At 35.8% G+C, this 17,251-nt stretch overlaps 2 protein-coding genes across 2 annotated transcripts; both read left to right on the top strand.

The window, feature by feature from the left end:
• The first annotated feature begins 6,501 nt into the window (after positions 1-6,501).
• On the top strand, positions 6,502-7,625 carry LOC146163873 (regulation of nuclear pre-mRNA domain-containing protein 1B-like). Its single transcript, XM_083381281.1, has one exon. It carries the CDS (start codon positions 6,546-6,548, stop codon positions 7,617-7,619), a length of 1,074 nt encoding a protein of 357 aa, XP_083237407.1. The 5' UTR covers positions 6,502-6,545; the 3' UTR covers positions 7,620-7,625.
• A 211-nt stretch (positions 7,626-7,836) lies between these two features.
• LOC146163872 (uncharacterized) lies at positions 7,837-11,343 on the top strand. The gene is made up of 7 exons (XM_083381282.1): positions 7,837-7,911; positions 8,425-8,627; positions 8,705-8,877; positions 9,468-9,583; positions 9,790-9,884; positions 10,610-10,737; positions 10,994-11,343. The coding sequence occupies exons 2-7, from the start codon at positions 8,436-8,438 to the stop codon at positions 11,094-11,096; spliced, it is 807 nt and encodes a 268-aa protein (XP_083237408.1). The 5' UTR covers positions 7,837-7,911; positions 8,425-8,435; the 3' UTR covers positions 11,097-11,343.
• Positions 11,344-17,251: the final 5,908 nt, after the last annotated feature.

The following is a 17,251-nucleotide window of genomic DNA, read 5'->3' as shown; positions in this document are numbered from 1 at the left end:
ATTTGACAACTAGACACGAGTCAATTTCAAATACTTTGTGACTATTTTAACTTAGCACGTGCGAAAAATGTTCGCGCTTCGCGCGAATGATCTTTCTACGCCCGGTTAGTTTACGTTTTAATGCTGTTTTTCGACTAGATCAGTGCTTCTTGGAAGACTGCCAAGTGAGTCGCGGACAAACGGAAAACGTATATAAAAATATTAGGCATATATTTTTTAACATTTTTTGATGTTTTTTTCGGCAATAACAAACTACTAGGAAATTTAAAAAAAATGCCGGTATTACCCGAAAAACTCGCCTGGTGCGCCCGGACTTAAAAATATTAACAAACACTGAACTACACTATCTAATTGAGATTACCGCATTTCCTCAAAGTACCTTATTACACGTTTCATTAGTAGTATGGATGAAAAAAAATCCGAGGCCCGCCAGATTCACAGCTGTTCTAACACAATTATTATTTAACATTTTGTGCGGCCCGAAGAGACCTTTTTGAGTTTGGTTATAAGTTCGGTTACGTATACATGCCTTTGTCTTTTAATAGGCACCGATGTCCTAATTTTTTCAATTTACACACATGCTCATGTAAATTCCAACAGTGAATCTATGTTAGACAACCTGAAATATGACGGCAGTTCATCGAAACGAAAGTGAAGACAATACGATGTTAGACAACGATTAATATAATACTTTACTGTAAAGTAAGATGAGGGGGGCGATTTGAAATAATATTGAGCCCAAGGGGGCACTAGTGTAAAAAAGGTTGGGAAACACTGAACTATATAGATGAAGTTTGTGTGAGAAACATACTTAACGCCGTTTAAATTACTAGGTTGGTATTTTTTGAGGGTTAAAATTTTCCGAGAGTTAAAATTTCCATTTCTTTAACTTTTATTTATTGTATTGGTTTGTCATGGTAATAGTGCCGCAACTTTAAAAGCTGAATTTTACAATTTCGGTATAGCATTGTGACTGTGATTCGACTGAAGTTGTACACATCAGCTTTAAACAAGCAGTGGAGTGACAATCCAACTGAACAGTTTACCTTTTCTAACTTAACAGGTATCATAAATAATTTCCCTCGAAAATGAACACATAAATTAACTCATTCTCATAGAAATATTTCAGATTATAATTTGGAAAATTTTTTAGATATTAAAATAAAAAGCTGCGATAATCCCACCCACAGCTTAAAAAATGTATTGTGCAGGTTGCAATCAAGATTATGTACGCTCGGAACTGAATATTTGGAACGTTACACCTAATACGTTCCTGGTGAAATCTCCATCACCAACAAGGATTTCGGACTTCCCAATGTTGTACGAACTATATCAGATAAAAATAACGTACGATAAAACATAAATATGAGTTTAATGGTGACGTTCAACTTATATATTTCAGATAAAGTTATTGGATGTATTCGTTTCACACAAACGAATATTTATGATTATGGAGTTTGCTACCAAAGTAGACCTAAAGAAAATATTCAACTAACATACTTAAAAAACTGACAAGGGTTACACGAAGGAAAAACACGCCAGACGATATTTTCAGGAAATTGCCAAAGGAGTGCACCAATTACACCAGAACAATATTGCACACAGGTACTATCGAGGCCGTTTCTTCGTTATTTGCTCAAAAAATTAAATTCGTCTTGTTGCGTAAAACATTTCGTTACACCCATAAAAGAGTTTTCAAATTTTCGTTTTGTTTCAGAGACATAAAGTTGGAAAACGTTCTGGTTTCGAACAGCGGAAAAGGTATAATCGCTGATCCCGGATTTGCATTCAGTTCGCGAAAGCAAGTCAAAAGAAAGCAAGACAAAAATAATGAATCGTGCCTAGGCGCTGCTACCGCGTCACATTGCGTTTCACGCTGCTTCATGGCACCAGAAGTGAAGAAAAGTCATAGAATCCCTTATAACCCCTTCAAAGCTGACACGTAGGCAGAAAACAAATGTCATAGTTTCCTGCAATCGGTGCTCATACTAATATTTTTGTTCCAGCGGAATTGTACTCTATCTGTTGACGAATGGTTCCGTTCCGTTTAAAGGAAAAACAACGAAAGAGGTTTACAAAAATATCATGAAGTGGAATGACAGACCACTACCTTTCCGAAAAGGTCTAACAAAAGGTTAGTTGTAGTTAGTTCACACCTTCAAGTTTACTGTTTGTGTTAAATTGCTTTTGCTATATTTAGATTGTCAAAATTTGATAAACCGCCTGATTAAACTCAACGTCAAGGACAGGCCAACAGCTGGGGAAATATTGCACGATCCTTGGTTAACTGAGGAACCCAAAGACAACAAGGACTTGTCACTATCAGTGAATTGTAAATTCGATGATTCTTAGCTGCCGCGTTTTGAGTATCTTTCTGACCCCTGATTCTGCTACTCACAGGATTTGCAGCAGTACACAGTCCCAGCGTGCTGTTGCTCACAAAGCAGGTGTGTAATTTACAGCCCATGATCGTAAAAGTCTTTAATACTCCATTAATGGTGTATTTATTTGTATATGGCAGTTTACAAGCACCAATCCATTTACGTAAGTAGTTACCTTAATCAGCTGCTGCAGGATCGACGAAACTTCCACTTCAAAAAAGGATATAAAGCGGAAAATTTGCGCGATGCAGGAATTATGATCCGGCTTCCGCAAAAAGATGCCGGTGAAGCCGAAGTCTGGAAAATTGAAGAGACGAGCTGCGCAAAACCAATAAAATACGGAACCATTCGAAAGAAAGCACAATGCCCAGTCGAAAGCCGTCGAATATCCCTGGACGTGGGCTCCTGATAAAGTGGAACCAACCGTGGGAATTTGGCAAGTTGATCGAGTTATTCAAGATTTGCCACTGCTAGGAAGGTGGGCAGTTTTGCGAGATTGCAAGGAGCTTCCGAAAGAACGACTTTAAACAATGCATCAAACAGTTCAGCACAGTTGACTTGAATGCTCAGAAGTCGTTATCTGTTGCACAAGTCGCAAGCAAACCTCATCAACAACGCGTTGAAATGTCGGACAAACAAAATAAGCGTCAAGTCACCGACCGTAATGATCTGCGTGCATATTGCCTTTGAAAAGGTTTAAAAAAGGCTTTTGATGAGGATCTTTCTTTCATGAAGATTGCATTTAAAACAAAAACGTCACCAATTCCTCGAGTTGGTATCATCTCGAAAAAATCTCGTTTAAAACAGAAAGTTGATGTCAAGGTATATTTCATTACGCTTTTAGTTATTCTATGGTGATAAAAGATTTATTATTTAATTTATCTATGATCAATAATCAAAAAAAAAAAATCAAAAAAGAGGACTTTGAAAGAAAACGGCCTTCTACAACAAAACGGCCTTCTACAACGAAGAAAGTAAAAGCAAAAGAAAGTTGTTCTGGAAAAGTTTTTTCGATTAAAGGTGGGTAATATTATTTAGCGTACTATACTCGTACAAGTTAAAATCAATTTAACGAGCATATTTATGTCGTACGTATAGTCCGTAAATTATAGATAGTGATTTTTATAAGTGACATATATGTTTAACAAATCACGTTTATTAAATTGTAATGCTGACAAAAATTAACCCTATATTTGTTGTTTTGTCAAGGCCTGCTTTCCGTTATCTGTTGAACCAAAAGTTATCTGGTTCTGACTTCCAGATTACTGCCAAGTCGTTTTAATTTTGTGTCTCTGTCTTAGACTGTCTTGTGGTTCCGCTCCACCTTCTCGCCAGATAAGTATCACTAGACTGTACAAAAATAGCAGATCTAACAGCATCCTTGCGTATACAGGACATAAAGGTGAAAAAACGGTGGAAACCACAGAACGAAACTATGCAGAATGACAAAACGAGTTGAACAGAAAAAGACAATCATTGATATCAGCGAAAAACATCAAACAACATCATCTAAACCGAACATCGGTAAAGAGTATAAGGTAAAGAAGAAGAACTATTGTACAGCATAATTTAGTTTGCTAAGCATAAATTAAATTAAATCTTTTTCTATTTTAGGTTCCAAAAAAGTGCGCGAAGAAAAAGAAACTAAATTCTCATCAACATGCGCACACCACAATAGAAGTGAGGAAACTTTGCGTTTCAAGCATAAGATAAGCCAAAGTCGTCAACCAGAAGCGGTGCGTAAAGTCATTAGTTGTTGTATTTTTGTGACATAATTTTTACTTAAGTGCAAACAAACGTTAAATGCTTGTCGTAAAGTGATATAGGTACGTGAGAAACAATTTGTCAACCGCAAGTTGATTAGGAAAGTAAAATAAGAATAACCTTCTTCTAACAACCTAACTTTTCCACAGAATTTGTTGAGCACCGACATGAGCACTTGTCGCGATAGAATTTCACAAGTTTGCCTAGAGAAAGGTGAAGTTTGAAACTTTGTGCAATTTGTGTTACTCTTAACCAATCTAGAACATGCAATAATGCATTTTGGTTAGATTAAAATAGAAGTTTTACTCTCTGTTAAAAATTGTAATCCTATATTTCCGAGTAAATGTGAACGAAATGTCATGGTTTTGATTTGTGCAGCTCATTGCGAAAATTATGCAACTAAAATAATAAATACTGGACACTTATTCTGTCCGCAGTAAAATTTCCGAGGGGTGGGTGTCTTACCTTGACTTTTTTTTCAGGCCGTCGCAAGTCTGTGGACAGAATGCCGTCCAACGTTGCATCGTGTACAAAACGTGTTGAAGATAGGCGTGCGAAAGAAAACTCGCGGAAGGATTGTGATGTCAACACACTTTCCCAAATAACCACCAAACACACACTTACGCAACTTCAATCGACGTGTCGACATCCGTTGGTGCCAAGACCTCCGACGGTTGGCCGAATACCGGCGGATTTGCAAGGAAAAATTCTCGAAAAGCATTCTATAAACGACATTCGTTCGTAAAGCCTTCATCTCTAGCACCTTAAGCCCATCACGCAGCTAGCACGCAATGTTTGTTACTTCGCCGTCGCTATCAATATCGGACAAAGTGAGTGGCTTCATTGCGAACAGTGTCACAGAAAAAAAGCATGAAATTTTGAACAAGCGCGGACATACTTTTAATTAGAATAACATATATAGTGGGACATGGCGGTCCAGCGCACACTTACTTTGTTGAATCCAATTGCGTATACGCACACTAATGGCGCTAATGAGCGTCAACAGGAGCGATTTGTCACTGGTCGGGATGTTCGAGAAAAGAAGAAAAGCAACTGTCGAAAATTTATTATCGTAATATGACCTATGAACACAACTTCTCGCATGGCGTTTAGTTTCGTAGCGATTTGAATTTTTTTGTTTAACTGTACATTTTGTAAATACATGCTTTCTTATGAAACTAAGCATTTGCTTTGTTGCCCAAAACGTTATTTAAATCACCAATTTAAACACGATACACTTAAGGCAAGGACTAGTTATTTGGCCAAAATAAAGATTTTTTTTATTCTTCTATACATTAAAGCAGTGTTTCTCAACCTTTTTTCGCGGCGACCCAATTGTTTTTTCTTATAAGCGAACTAAAAAATAGCTTCTTGTAAGCGAACAAAAAAATCGGCGTTAGCATAAAGAATTTCGAATTTTAATAACTATTACATGTATTAGACATTATTTGTATCGGTTCCTTAATTTTTCCAATTGACAAATCTTGCTCAGAAACAATCTCAATTAATATAAACATATTTCCGCAGTCAGCGACCCAACCTAATCAAACAGCGACCCATAAGTTGAGAAGCACTGCCTTCAAGCGATGTTCTCGATTCACTCTTCAAAGTTTAGATTCTTAAAGTCAAACATCCAAATACGAAGAAATACACGTTAACGTCAATGTACATGCTGGATTACATTTTTTGGAACCCTTTGACAGAAAAAATCAATTTTCTAGCACATTCTTTGTCATCGAACGCACAGAAGAAGAAAAACACACATGGTTTACAAATGCGTTGGATCTCTTACATCATATTTCAGAAATCGGTACTACTTATATTCCAGAAATTGGTACTATATCATATACGTCTCTCGCCTAATTAGCTAGTATTTTGAAATAAATTGTGTAAATTCGCATTATAATACAGGCTGTCAAGTGGTAACAAACAGTAGAAATCGAGCTTAATAAGTATTCTATTATTCAGTCACAAAATAACAACAAAATGCCATTTTTCATTTCACATGTGTTGTGCTGTCTGTGGTAGCTAGTTTTTGTGAGAGCTAAAACGGTCAACAGGGACGTGACGTTATTTTGAACAATGTGCGCACATTTTTAAGTTAGAGTTAGTTAGGGTTAGAGTTAAGAGTTTATTAATAACATATACCAGGCTTCAATGTTCTGGATTTGTCATTCTAAATTTGAAACCTATTATTCTGTAATAACCTGGTGATTCTACTTTAAACATCCTTAGAGGCCTAGATTAATCATTTTATACTACCAGTGGCACAGCAAACTGATTGTTTTGACATAAATTATTCAAAAATAAAAAATGTAAACTTGAAAATTTGGTTCAGACTTCAGAGTATGATGTCTGATTGAAATATTCGTTGCTGAATTTTTGTAAGTGTTTAAAGGTATGTGGTTGTTTTTCAAATTATACTTTATTCAGAGTAATACCATGTCAACATTTTCTGAGCATGCTTTAATAAAAAAATTTGGTGAACTTAACAACACCCAGCAAAGCATACAGACTCTATCCTTGTGGATTATTCACCACCGAAAGCATGCCAAAACAATAGTGCAAGTATGGCAAACCGAGCTGATTAAAGCAAAGACAAAGAAAAAGTTAACCTTTCTATACTTGGCAAATGATGTCATACAAAATAGCAGAAAAAAGGGGGCTGAATTCACAAAAGCATATGGGGGTGTTCTTATTACTGCGTTCACTCATGTGTCAAAGCATGCAGATCAGAAAACCAAGGGATCCATTGAAAGAATGTTGAATATTTGGCTCGAGCGCAAAATATATGATCATGAATATATAACCCAAATTAGACAATCAATAAATAAAATATTTTCGGCCAAAGCTGCACCACACAGTGAAGTCCAAAGTGAAAATCCACGACCACCTAAACGCCATATTAAACCTGAAGCACCGGTTGTGGTAGAGAAAGAGGTTTCGAAGCGAAGTCGACTTGATGAACTAATAGATGAAAATGAAGACGATGACTATTTGACTCTTTCACCTCGGGATCCTCCTGATGCAGAGGACTTGGCTAAGTCTCTTCTAGATCTTGAAAGTGCAGCCTCCAGCGATGCAACTATCCGAGAAAAAATTGCCAGTCTGCCTGCAGAAGTGCAAGACGTTTCGCGGTTGGAAAAAATTACTGACCAAGATACCGCTGACCGACTACTCAAGGTGGTTGATGAGGCATGCATGTTACTTGCCGAGTACAATGGAAGACTTGTTGCTGAAATTGAAGATCGGAGGCAAGTTGCCAGGATGCTGGCGGATTATGTCCGCCAGCAACGCAGTCTTTTACAGGAGTCTGAGCACAAACTGAAAGACTATAAAGAAAAGCTTGCTAAGGTTTCTGAAGTCAGAAAGGAACTTAAGTTCCATATTCAAAACCTTCCAGATTTAACAATGCTTCCAAGCGTAACAGGAGGTCTAGCTCCTCTGCCATCTGCCGGGGATTTGTTTAATTGATAGAGAAAACATTCTGCAATTTACTGCATTTGCTCTTTACATTTCAACAATTGTGTTACTTTAATTGTTTTGGACATATTTGTGCAAACTGTACTCTGTCAAATCATAATTGTGACAAATTGTAAACCAACATTTCATTCTATTTGAATAGGCAGTAAATCTGTTACGTTAATTTGTTCAATTGACAAACTTTTTGTAAATGTGTACTTTTTCTTGCAGCAACTCCCCACTAAGATTTTGGTACTTTATTTTAAACTGTTAGAAAAAAGAAAAGCACTTCACTACTAACAGAGTAAGGATTTATTTTAATGCCTTTTCTTTTTGATATACTCACCTAATTAGAACTATTTCTTTAAGTTTGTTTTGTTTGATTACTTTCAACGGAGTTTGTTGCCAAACTACTGCCTGTGTCCAAAATCAGCCCCCTTGTTTAATTCTTTCTTCCTTTAGCACCACATTTCCTGAAATAAGGTTGCAAATATAAGCTAAATTTTGATGAAATGTCAAACTAAATCACAATTTTATAAAACTCACTACATGTTTCAATAAATATTTGTTTAAATTTCCTTCGTTTAGTAATAATTAAATCAAAAGTTTGAAATAAAAGTTTATATTTGGCCTGCGACCTTTCTATGAATTATCAAAAATATGCCTTGCTAATGCTATTTTTATAGTAATGCTATTTTTTTTTTTTTTTTTATAAGTCCTGTATGATAAAAGTTTGGTGTCGCCTAAGTAAAAACGTGTCACTTTGTTCTGTGATTATGTATTTTCCTCAATCAACACAAATCTGTAAATTACACAGTTACAAAGGAAATGAAGGTGATTGTCCTTGCTGCAGGATATGGAACTCGATTGGAGAGAGATTTATGCAATGACCAATCTTTAAAGTACAACTATTTGATAGGCATGCCCAAATGTTTACTCCCAATAGGTGGCTTGCCACTTCTTACCCATTGGATGAAAATATTTGAAGCTTCTGGATATATCGACCATGTTTACCTTGGGGTACCAGTTTGCTGCTTTATTAAATCAGGATTTTTTAGTTTTATAGGTTGTAAAATGAATGTTGAACTTATTTTTAGACAAATGCGAAATACTACCAGCAGTTTAAAAACTGGGCTGACGGTAAATCCAACGTATCAGTGGTATCAGATCAAACTGAGAGTAATGAAACAAGAATGGGAGCTGTTGGATGCCTACAATTTGTTAAAAAGCATTTCAACATTGAAAACCAAAACATTTTAGTGGTTGCGGGGTAAGTACCGGTTTGTGAATTATGCCGAACACAATTAAAAGTTATTTATCTGATATTATTGGCCATCAAGGGTTTAACAAAATGGATTGATACATTTCTGTAAAAGCATATGTTTCTGCATTATGTATGACCTTCACTGTTCCCAACCTTTTTCTTAACAATGGACAACTTTTTAAATACCTCAAGCTTGCAGACCTATTTTTTGACTGTCTTTAACCAATAATTTTTCAAAACTATATTCGATATAAATCTACCTATGTATAACTTAATAGCAACCTACAGTGTATAACAAATCTAAATTTACAATGCAATTTTCGGACTTCCTGCAACTTTTAATCGACTCCTACTTGGGGGGAACCACAAGATAAGATAAAAATGCCTATAATTAGTACTGTCATTTTTTATATTTTGATCTAGCACTATGTTTTAAAATAAACTTTTGTGTTTTGTAATTTCATGGCTTCTTTCACAGATTTTATGGTATTGCAGAGTAATTTGCTTGAAAAATGTGCCAGAGTGGACCGTTTTTTTATCAACTTGGATTATTTTATTTTATTCCCTAAAATATTTAAAAAAATTCTATGTTTTAGTGACACTTTGTTCTTTGAAGATTTTGATCTCAAAAATATGTTGGATTGTTTTTATGAATTAACAAAGAAAGAAAATGATTGTAGTCTTGTTCCTGTGTACATATGCGCAGAGAAAGGTAACCATTTCTTAATTACTGCAATGTATTTTTATTAAAATACCATTTTTTTATTTTTACCAATTGTTTTTTGTCTCTTACATTGACATATAATACATTATTTACACATAAATTGTTTTTGTTAAATTAAGTTAAAAAATACATGACTGTCAAGAGTGCTAGTACAAATTATTTTCAAACTAATATGTCTTTATTTGTTTGTTTAGATACAATAAAGCATGGGATTCTTGAAATTACCGAAACGAAAGTCACAAAGTTTCTTGAAAAACCACAACCAAATGAAACCAATTCTAGAAATGCTGTAAGTTTTCAAGGTCAATTTTATTAGTATATAAACCAGGGCCGTATAGTTAATTAAAAACAGTGTGATTAAACTCCTTTAAAACGATGTTAAGTTTGACTAGTGCAGGGCTGCGGAGTCGGTTAAAAACAACCAGAGTCCCGACTCCGGCCAAATGTAAGATTTTGCCGAGTCCTGGGTCAAGCTCTGACTCTGCAGCCTGTATTTTACCCATTTACGCAATTAAATTAAGGTGAATTTTCTGCAATCCACTCATATTGGTGTCATAATTGATCCACCCGCATTACATGGTTTAAAAATATTTCACATATGCTATTACACTTTTACAACTTACATTTTGCCGCCTTAACAGTTAAAAAATTGATACTGCGCATGCGCACGTTGGACTCGGGATGAGGGTAGTTTTACACGGTCTTACTCGAGTCCCGAGTCTGACTCCGGCAAAACAAACCGATTCCGTCGAGTCCGGCTCCGCAGCCCTAGCCTAGTTACTCCAGCCAAATTAACATACATTTTTTTCCGAGTTCAGTTTGGCCAGAGCCCTATATTCCACCCAACCACTTAGCTAAAATATGCTCTTGTTGTTGTCTGATTCGGGACTTTGGTAGCCTGGCATAGTCTAACTCTAGTCCTGCTGTGCAATCCTGAATTAACCACAAACGAGATAATAATAAATGTTTTAGTTCATTTTTTTAATTTAGTCTCCAACAAACATTGTGTTTTAGTGTCCTGCTTTTTACTTGCTATCTCGTGAAGCACTGAAATATGTGGACATTTTTTTGGAAGAGAATAGGGATTCACCTTTGAGCAAAAAAGATGCCCCTGGACACTTTCTAAAGTTCTTGTGCAATAGGTAATATTTAACAAGTATAATTATTTACATATATATTTATGTTGAAGTTTAGTGAATTTTAATTTGATATATATATATATATATATATATATATATATCAATTAAATGTGTATTCAACTATAACAAGTGTAAGTATTTCGATAAAATATCTAGATGGCTTTGTGATGTAAACATAGAAATAGCGTATTAAAGTTTCTGAATAATTGATAAATAGTTTTTTTTACATATCATAATCAAATTACCATTGCTTTCAAAGGTTACCCATTTTTACATACCCGCTGTCTGGTCGTTTTGATGTTGGCAATCTAATTTCATATGAGACTTGTAATGACTATTTTCATAAGCACCCTAGACATTAAAAGAGTATTTTTCCGTGAAACAGTAAATACACCATATATTTACTGCAATCTCAACATATATTTTTTAATTTTTTTAAACATTAGATTGCAATTTGCACTTTTATTGTGTGGTCTTTTTTCTGTAATCATACTTTGTTTCTCGTTTTTCGTCACTGTACTGTAATGGTGTAACTATTCAAAATCAATTCTTTATAATCCACGAATACATAATTGTGTGCAATAAACTTTGCCAATTTCTAAATGTGAAATACCTCATTTTCTGCGATTATCCGAGCTGAAGTAAACTTGGATAGAAGACAAATATATAAATCTACGTGTTTTTCAAGTTTTAACAGCTGCTTTCGTAATACTAATGTAAAAAAATTGTTGGGTGTATTCATATTTATCAAAATGATTTGAATTACGTAAACGCCATCCAGCAAGAGAATCCTTCTCTTGGGCAGTTGTTGAACTTTACCTCATCTCTGCGCTAATTATTCTTGGTGCAAACACTAAAGGAGGTTGCGTTGATTTTATTTTTTTCTTGTGTTGCCCTATTATATAATATTTGGACAAACCTCTTCGGTGCTGTGGAATTGCACCGTGGGACATTCTTAATACCAGTAGTGGCGGACAGGAGCTCTTACGGTAAATGTTTGTCTAACTTAGACGAAATAAATCAACTTTTTTTCACCATTGTTGAAGTTAGTTGCCAATTCGCACAACACTTCCTCTTCAGAGGCAGCACCCTAAAATAACTTCAAATAGGACGTAACTTCTGCTAATATGTCCTATGGGAGCAATTTTATGTCACCCTAACAAACTTCTTTGATCATGGGTCAAATACGGGCTGTCGTAATGGCAGTTTGGGACATAATAAATCAGCACTTTTGATCCGGCGTTAACTCTTATGTAAAACTTAAGATTACGCAATACCAAGAGCAAGAAACGAGTACAACTTTGTCGTTAATTTAGCCGAAGCCGCAACAAAAGCTTTTATACCTGACCTATTTTGTTGATTACGCCCGTTTTTTATACCCACCTTTTGTGTTGTTTATGGTGTGTAGTCAGGGCCGGATTAAAACCATGAGAGGCCCTTGGCTATTCCATTTTTAAGACCCCTCCCCATTTTTGAGCTCAGAATTTCTCTCTAAACAACATCACATGTCATTGCTTAATGTTAAAATATGACCTCATTAAACTCTTCGTTCTTTTAATTTTCCACATTCATGGGTGCAAATTTTTAAATACAATATTAAAAATTTAGTTAAGGCAGTTTTGCTTTTAATTTTAATTTCTTTGATCAAACAAACGTTACAATATTTGTAAAGTTTATTTATGAGGATCAATGAAAAATAGTTATACAGGCTTAAAGCCATCAAATAGAGTAAGACTAGGCTACAATTTTTTTTCTAGCTTTCGTCAAAGCAAAATCATACAAAAGTTCATCAAAATTTATCTGTTTTGTCACTCTCAATGCACAGAAGTTTGTCACTCTCAATGCACAGAATCCTCAGTGCGGACAACCTTTCTTGAGACATTGTCGATCTCAGTTTATTTTTGATGCTTTTGAGCCTTGAGAAAAATCTCTCTCCTGAGCAGTTAGTGACCATTAGGCTAATCTTAAAAACAGTCTTAATATTGCTTCCACATTAGGAAAGGCAGTGTTTATTTTTTTCCGTGTCTCCTTGAGACAAAGAAATATATTGCTCTTCTGTACCGGTAAGCCCTTGGTTTTGTGTTTGTCGCACGTACAAATGAAATTGTAGAAGCTCATCAGTAAGTTTCGGGTCAACATCGGATACGCTTCCTTTAAAAGTTCTACGCCTCGTACAATTTCTACCATAGTTGCTTTCAGATTAGCAAGAAAGAGGAACATTTGTGCAATGTCACTGTACACATTAGCTCTTCTTCTTAAATTGGCTTCAAGTGCGTCGATTATAGGGACAAAGGAATTTATTTTAAACATTTCCTTTGCAGAAAGTTCACTTACAGCGTCAGGTGCATTTATTTGTCTCTTAGTAACAGCTCTGTAGTTAATATTCGGCAAGGTTGCTTTTGCTTCCTGATCAAACTCGTCAAATCCATCTCTTAATTGCGCTTAGAAAGCCCTACAAGTGAACTGTACAATTCGGCACAAGTACTTAATAACGATTCAGATTTCTGAAGAACTTTGCTAACCCCATGAAAACGACCTAGCACTGCGCCCCCCTTATTAAGATACAAACGACGTAATAATGAATGTTTACAACAGGGGTCGGCAACCTTTTTCTAGTCGCGGGCCAAAACCAAACTAAGAAAGGTCTCTGCGGGCCGCACAAAATGTTAACTAAGAATTGTGTTTTTAAACTGTTAGAACAACTGTGAATAAGGCGGGCCTTGGATATTATTTGCACTTAAAGACGTGTTTAATTACATTTACAGAGGCAGTAAAGTGTTGCGCAAAGCGCGACAAAAAGCGTTTGTTTAGTTTAAAATTCGTGTTTACACGTCGTCATCCATACTATACTAATGAAAAGTGTAATGAAACTAGTTTGAGGGAACGCGATGACATTTAAAGTTAATCAGCTCAGTGTTTGTTAACTGTTTCAAGTTAAGGCGCACCTGGCGAACGAAGCTAGCGCGATTTGTTTGGAATAGCCTATACTGGTAGTTTGCTGATCTAGTTGAAAACGCAGTATCAAAACTGAACAAAGCGGACGTCGAACGAACATTCGCGCGAAGCGCAAAAAATTTTCGCAAAAGTAGTGAAAATAGTAAAAAAGTATGTGAAATGGACTTGTCTAAGCTTGTCAAAGAGGCGGCGAGCCGATCCGGCCCGTGGGCCGTAGGTTGACGTCCCCTGGTTTACAATGTGGTTGAAACCAGTTGTGTATAGAATTTTCTACTCTTGAATATATATATATATATATATATACTTTAGGTAGGGTTTAAACTTGTCTTTTTGTCAAAGTTTTGTCAACTTCGAAACCGAATTTCGAGGCCCCTGGATGTTGAGGCCCTAGGCTTCAGCCTGCCTAGCCTATTGGTAAACCCGACCCTGTGTGTAGTGCTTCATTTAGGTTAAAGCAACGGTGTCCAACCTGCGGCCGTCGATGAATAATTATACGGCCGTTAACACGTATTTAAATAAGCATGTGTTGGCAGCCGTGCCCGTGCGGGTAGGCTATGCGTTTATGGTGGATATGCTAAATTTTTTACAACTAATCCAAAAAGAAATCAGTGTAGAAGATATGTAACAATCTGGACGGTAATGTCACATAAAGATAAAATAAGAATTGATGATACATAATAATTAACGGTTCATGTGTTATGCGAGTAATATAGCAAAACTGTTGGCAGGTGGAGCGGTAGTAATAGAAAGCCTCGTTTAAACCAATAAGATTGTGTCTGTGTTTCTTAAACTGTTATTGAGCAAATGGAGATAAAATACATTAAGGATTACATGCCCAGACACCAAAAAATCTGTATTTCGTTAATAGGTAAAAAAACACAGAAATGTTTAAACCATAAACCACAGACAGTTTAAGGAACTTGGTACCAACCTGGGACTTGGCATACGCGCCGTTTCGACGATCAGCCGCTCAGCTGCGTCACATGTCACATTAAAAATCCAATAAACACATTTTTTTCGCGCTTCGCGCGACTAGACTATATTGCATTTCTATATTTTTGTACGAGAACATTAGACAACATCCAGTATATGTTTAACAATAATTGTTCTATCACGTCACGTTATGAATTAATTAACGTTCTAACGTCATCTCTATAAATTTCGCTGGCGGCCGTAAGATCACACGGTCAATGCGGCCGTCAACAGCTAAAAGGTTGGGCACCCCTGGGTTAAAGTATAGCTACACTGTAAATAGGAACATTAAGTTTAACGAAATCAGTCAGTTTGTCGATTGTAGGCCTACGTGCAAATTTCAATCGTACGGCGTACTCAGTTTATAATGTTTTAAATGCAGTTTTATTGAAGCGGGTCTACAACATGGTTATCTGATATAGCCTATTGTTATTTTATTGCGATACCAATATTCAAAACTTTGGACAAAGAGTAGTTCTACTAGCGTCTAACAATCCCAAATGTCGTTATTGTAGAGCAACCACGTGTCCTCTTTTAGGATAATTTGTTCTATTTAAAAAAATGGGGGTCTCTGAGAACACTAAAAAACTGCCCAACTGTCTCATCCTAATAGCTATTTGCGTGCTTATATTTTTGACAGAAAAATATATTTTGTTTGCTCAAAAATTCTGCTTGTAATAGTGAGATACAAAGCGACATTTTGTGATTTAAAATATAATCTAAACGCTTAACCACAGTTTAGTAATGATCAAGTCCATCTTGACTTAAGTAACTGTTTTTCAATGATCTGATTTTAAGTCTTTTGAACAAATGACTTATTTTGAGTTATTTCAAAATATTCAATCGAGTCCCGGCTTGACCGGAGGTCGTGATTTCGAACCTCACTGCAGGCTAGTTGTTTTTCTAGTCTGCTCTGCTTGCATCATAGATCAACAGATTCGGTGAGTCTGCGATGGCTTTCGGTGTACTATTCAATCGAGTTTAATTTTTATAACTAACGTTTTATTTTTATGATAAGGACTGTAATAACTTCCACTGGGACTTAAGTCATTGCAAAATGACTTGTTTACAAAGCTTGTTAACGAAAACAAGCTCGACGAATACTACTCCGATGTTGTCCGAATTAAATTACCATTCCCAAATACAATAAATGAATTGTTTGCTTTTGTTTTTCGACTTTTTCTGCCAAATTGGGCCTTATTTTGACGAGTTTTGATATATTTTTTGTTATGCCGACTATATGCAAATAGTCTAACCTTGGTCTAATTCCAAATTTTGTATTATTTACACGTTTATGCTATTTCAACTTTCGGTCTGGCCTTGTTGCTGGAGACTGTTTTGCTTAATTACACCTTCGACAATTTTCATTTTCTCCAAAATAAATATCCAGGATCCGCCTAGGACAAAAATTTACCCAAAAGTTCTATCATGGAGTTACATGACAAAGTCTTTAAGTATTCAACCAAGAAGGTTTTACAATTTACTTCTTATTTCAACGAAGCATTTTTTTGAGACATAAAATGGGGTCAAATTTTTATATTATTGTTTTGTTATGTTGAAAAGAATCTATTCAGCGAATTAGTATTCTATGCGCGTATTGTGTTTTTAAGACGCACAAATAGGAAAAAGACAGGTGGTTTGGATTAAGCATTAAAAGGTGTTTCAAAGTATGATTTGGCTACACTTCTCTCTAGATATTAGATAATAAATCCAAAGGTTTCGTCCCCACTCTGTCGTACTCATGCTTGGAAGGTAAACGATATATTTAAATTCTATAAAAAGTTACAATAACTTCTTGTATACTATCCCTAATCTTTCGTTCTAAGGGAAACAAAACATAACGTTATGTACAGTTAGGCTAAACATGTCGTATCGGTCTGCCTTGGATGATGCAAAAGTAGGAAGACCAGCTGTAATTATCTAGACCAGCTATAATTATCGAAATTTGTTGATTTCAATCTATATTACAATTACAATTTGACAGGTTATAGTTAAACATCTTTTGAAGAGACTAGTTTCATGGCCCGCCGAGTCGCCGGTGAGGCACTACTAAAATCACATTATTACTGTTTCTGTAAACCGATCTGCAAAGTTACTATACGAGTTTTATACACACATAGTCAACCGTTCTGGCCCAATATTTTTTACACTTAAATGGTAAAAAATATTGGGTTGATTTAATAATTGTGGTAGGATTCTAGACCAGCGCCATAATTTTTTTATATAAGTAAGTCGGGAGGTTTCCAAAAGTATTAAGTACATTCAGCACGAGACGTTTGACCAAAGGCTGGAGAGTTTGGCTAGTAAGGGTGTTAATTCCCCTCCATCCCCCACCACCCTTCCGCGGTCGTAGCCGCACATTTCGTATAAAATCACTGTAAAATGTGCTCAGTTGCGAAAATTCAAACGCGCAAATCTTCTGACACTTAAACGTTTTTCAGTATTGTACCTCCTCATTTTCAGCTGTACAAATATCCAAAATAATGTTATTCTGGCCGCGCAAATTTCACCTTTTTTAACCCCGAACAAAACTGTTTTAGGATTCGCCCCCAGCTTCCATTTTTGTTCTAAGGCATAATATTGTACTACT

The sequence above is a fragment of the Ascidiella aspersa genome, chromosome 2 (assembly GCF_963924565.1).
Source record: "Ascidiella aspersa chromosome 2, kaAscAspe10.2, whole genome shotgun sequence".
Lineage (NCBI taxonomy): Eukaryota > Metazoa > Chordata > Ascidiacea > Phlebobranchia > Ascidiidae > Ascidiella > Ascidiella aspersa.
This window is presented reverse-complemented; position numbering and strand designations above follow the sequence as displayed.

What these genes read in the sequence shown, in the direction of transcription:
- LOC146163873 (XM_083381281.1), top strand. Translation starts at nt 6,546, where the DNA reads ATGTGGTTGTTTTTCAAATTATACTTTATTCAGAGTAATACCATGTCA.
- LOC146163872 (XM_083381282.1), top strand. Translation starts at nt 8,436, where the DNA reads ATGAAGGTGATTGTCCTTGCTGCAGGATATGGAACTCGATTGGAGAGA. An exon ending in AACATTTTAGTGGTTGCGGG is followed by an intron (nt 8,878 to 9,467) that starts GTAAGTACCGGT and finishes TCTATGTTTTAG; the next exon opens with TGACACTTTGTTCTTTGAAG. An exon ending in AAACCAATTCTAGAAATGCT is followed by an intron (nt 9,885 to 10,609) that starts GTAAGTTTTCAA and finishes ATTGTGTTTTAG; the next exon opens with TGTCCTGCTTTTTACTTGCT.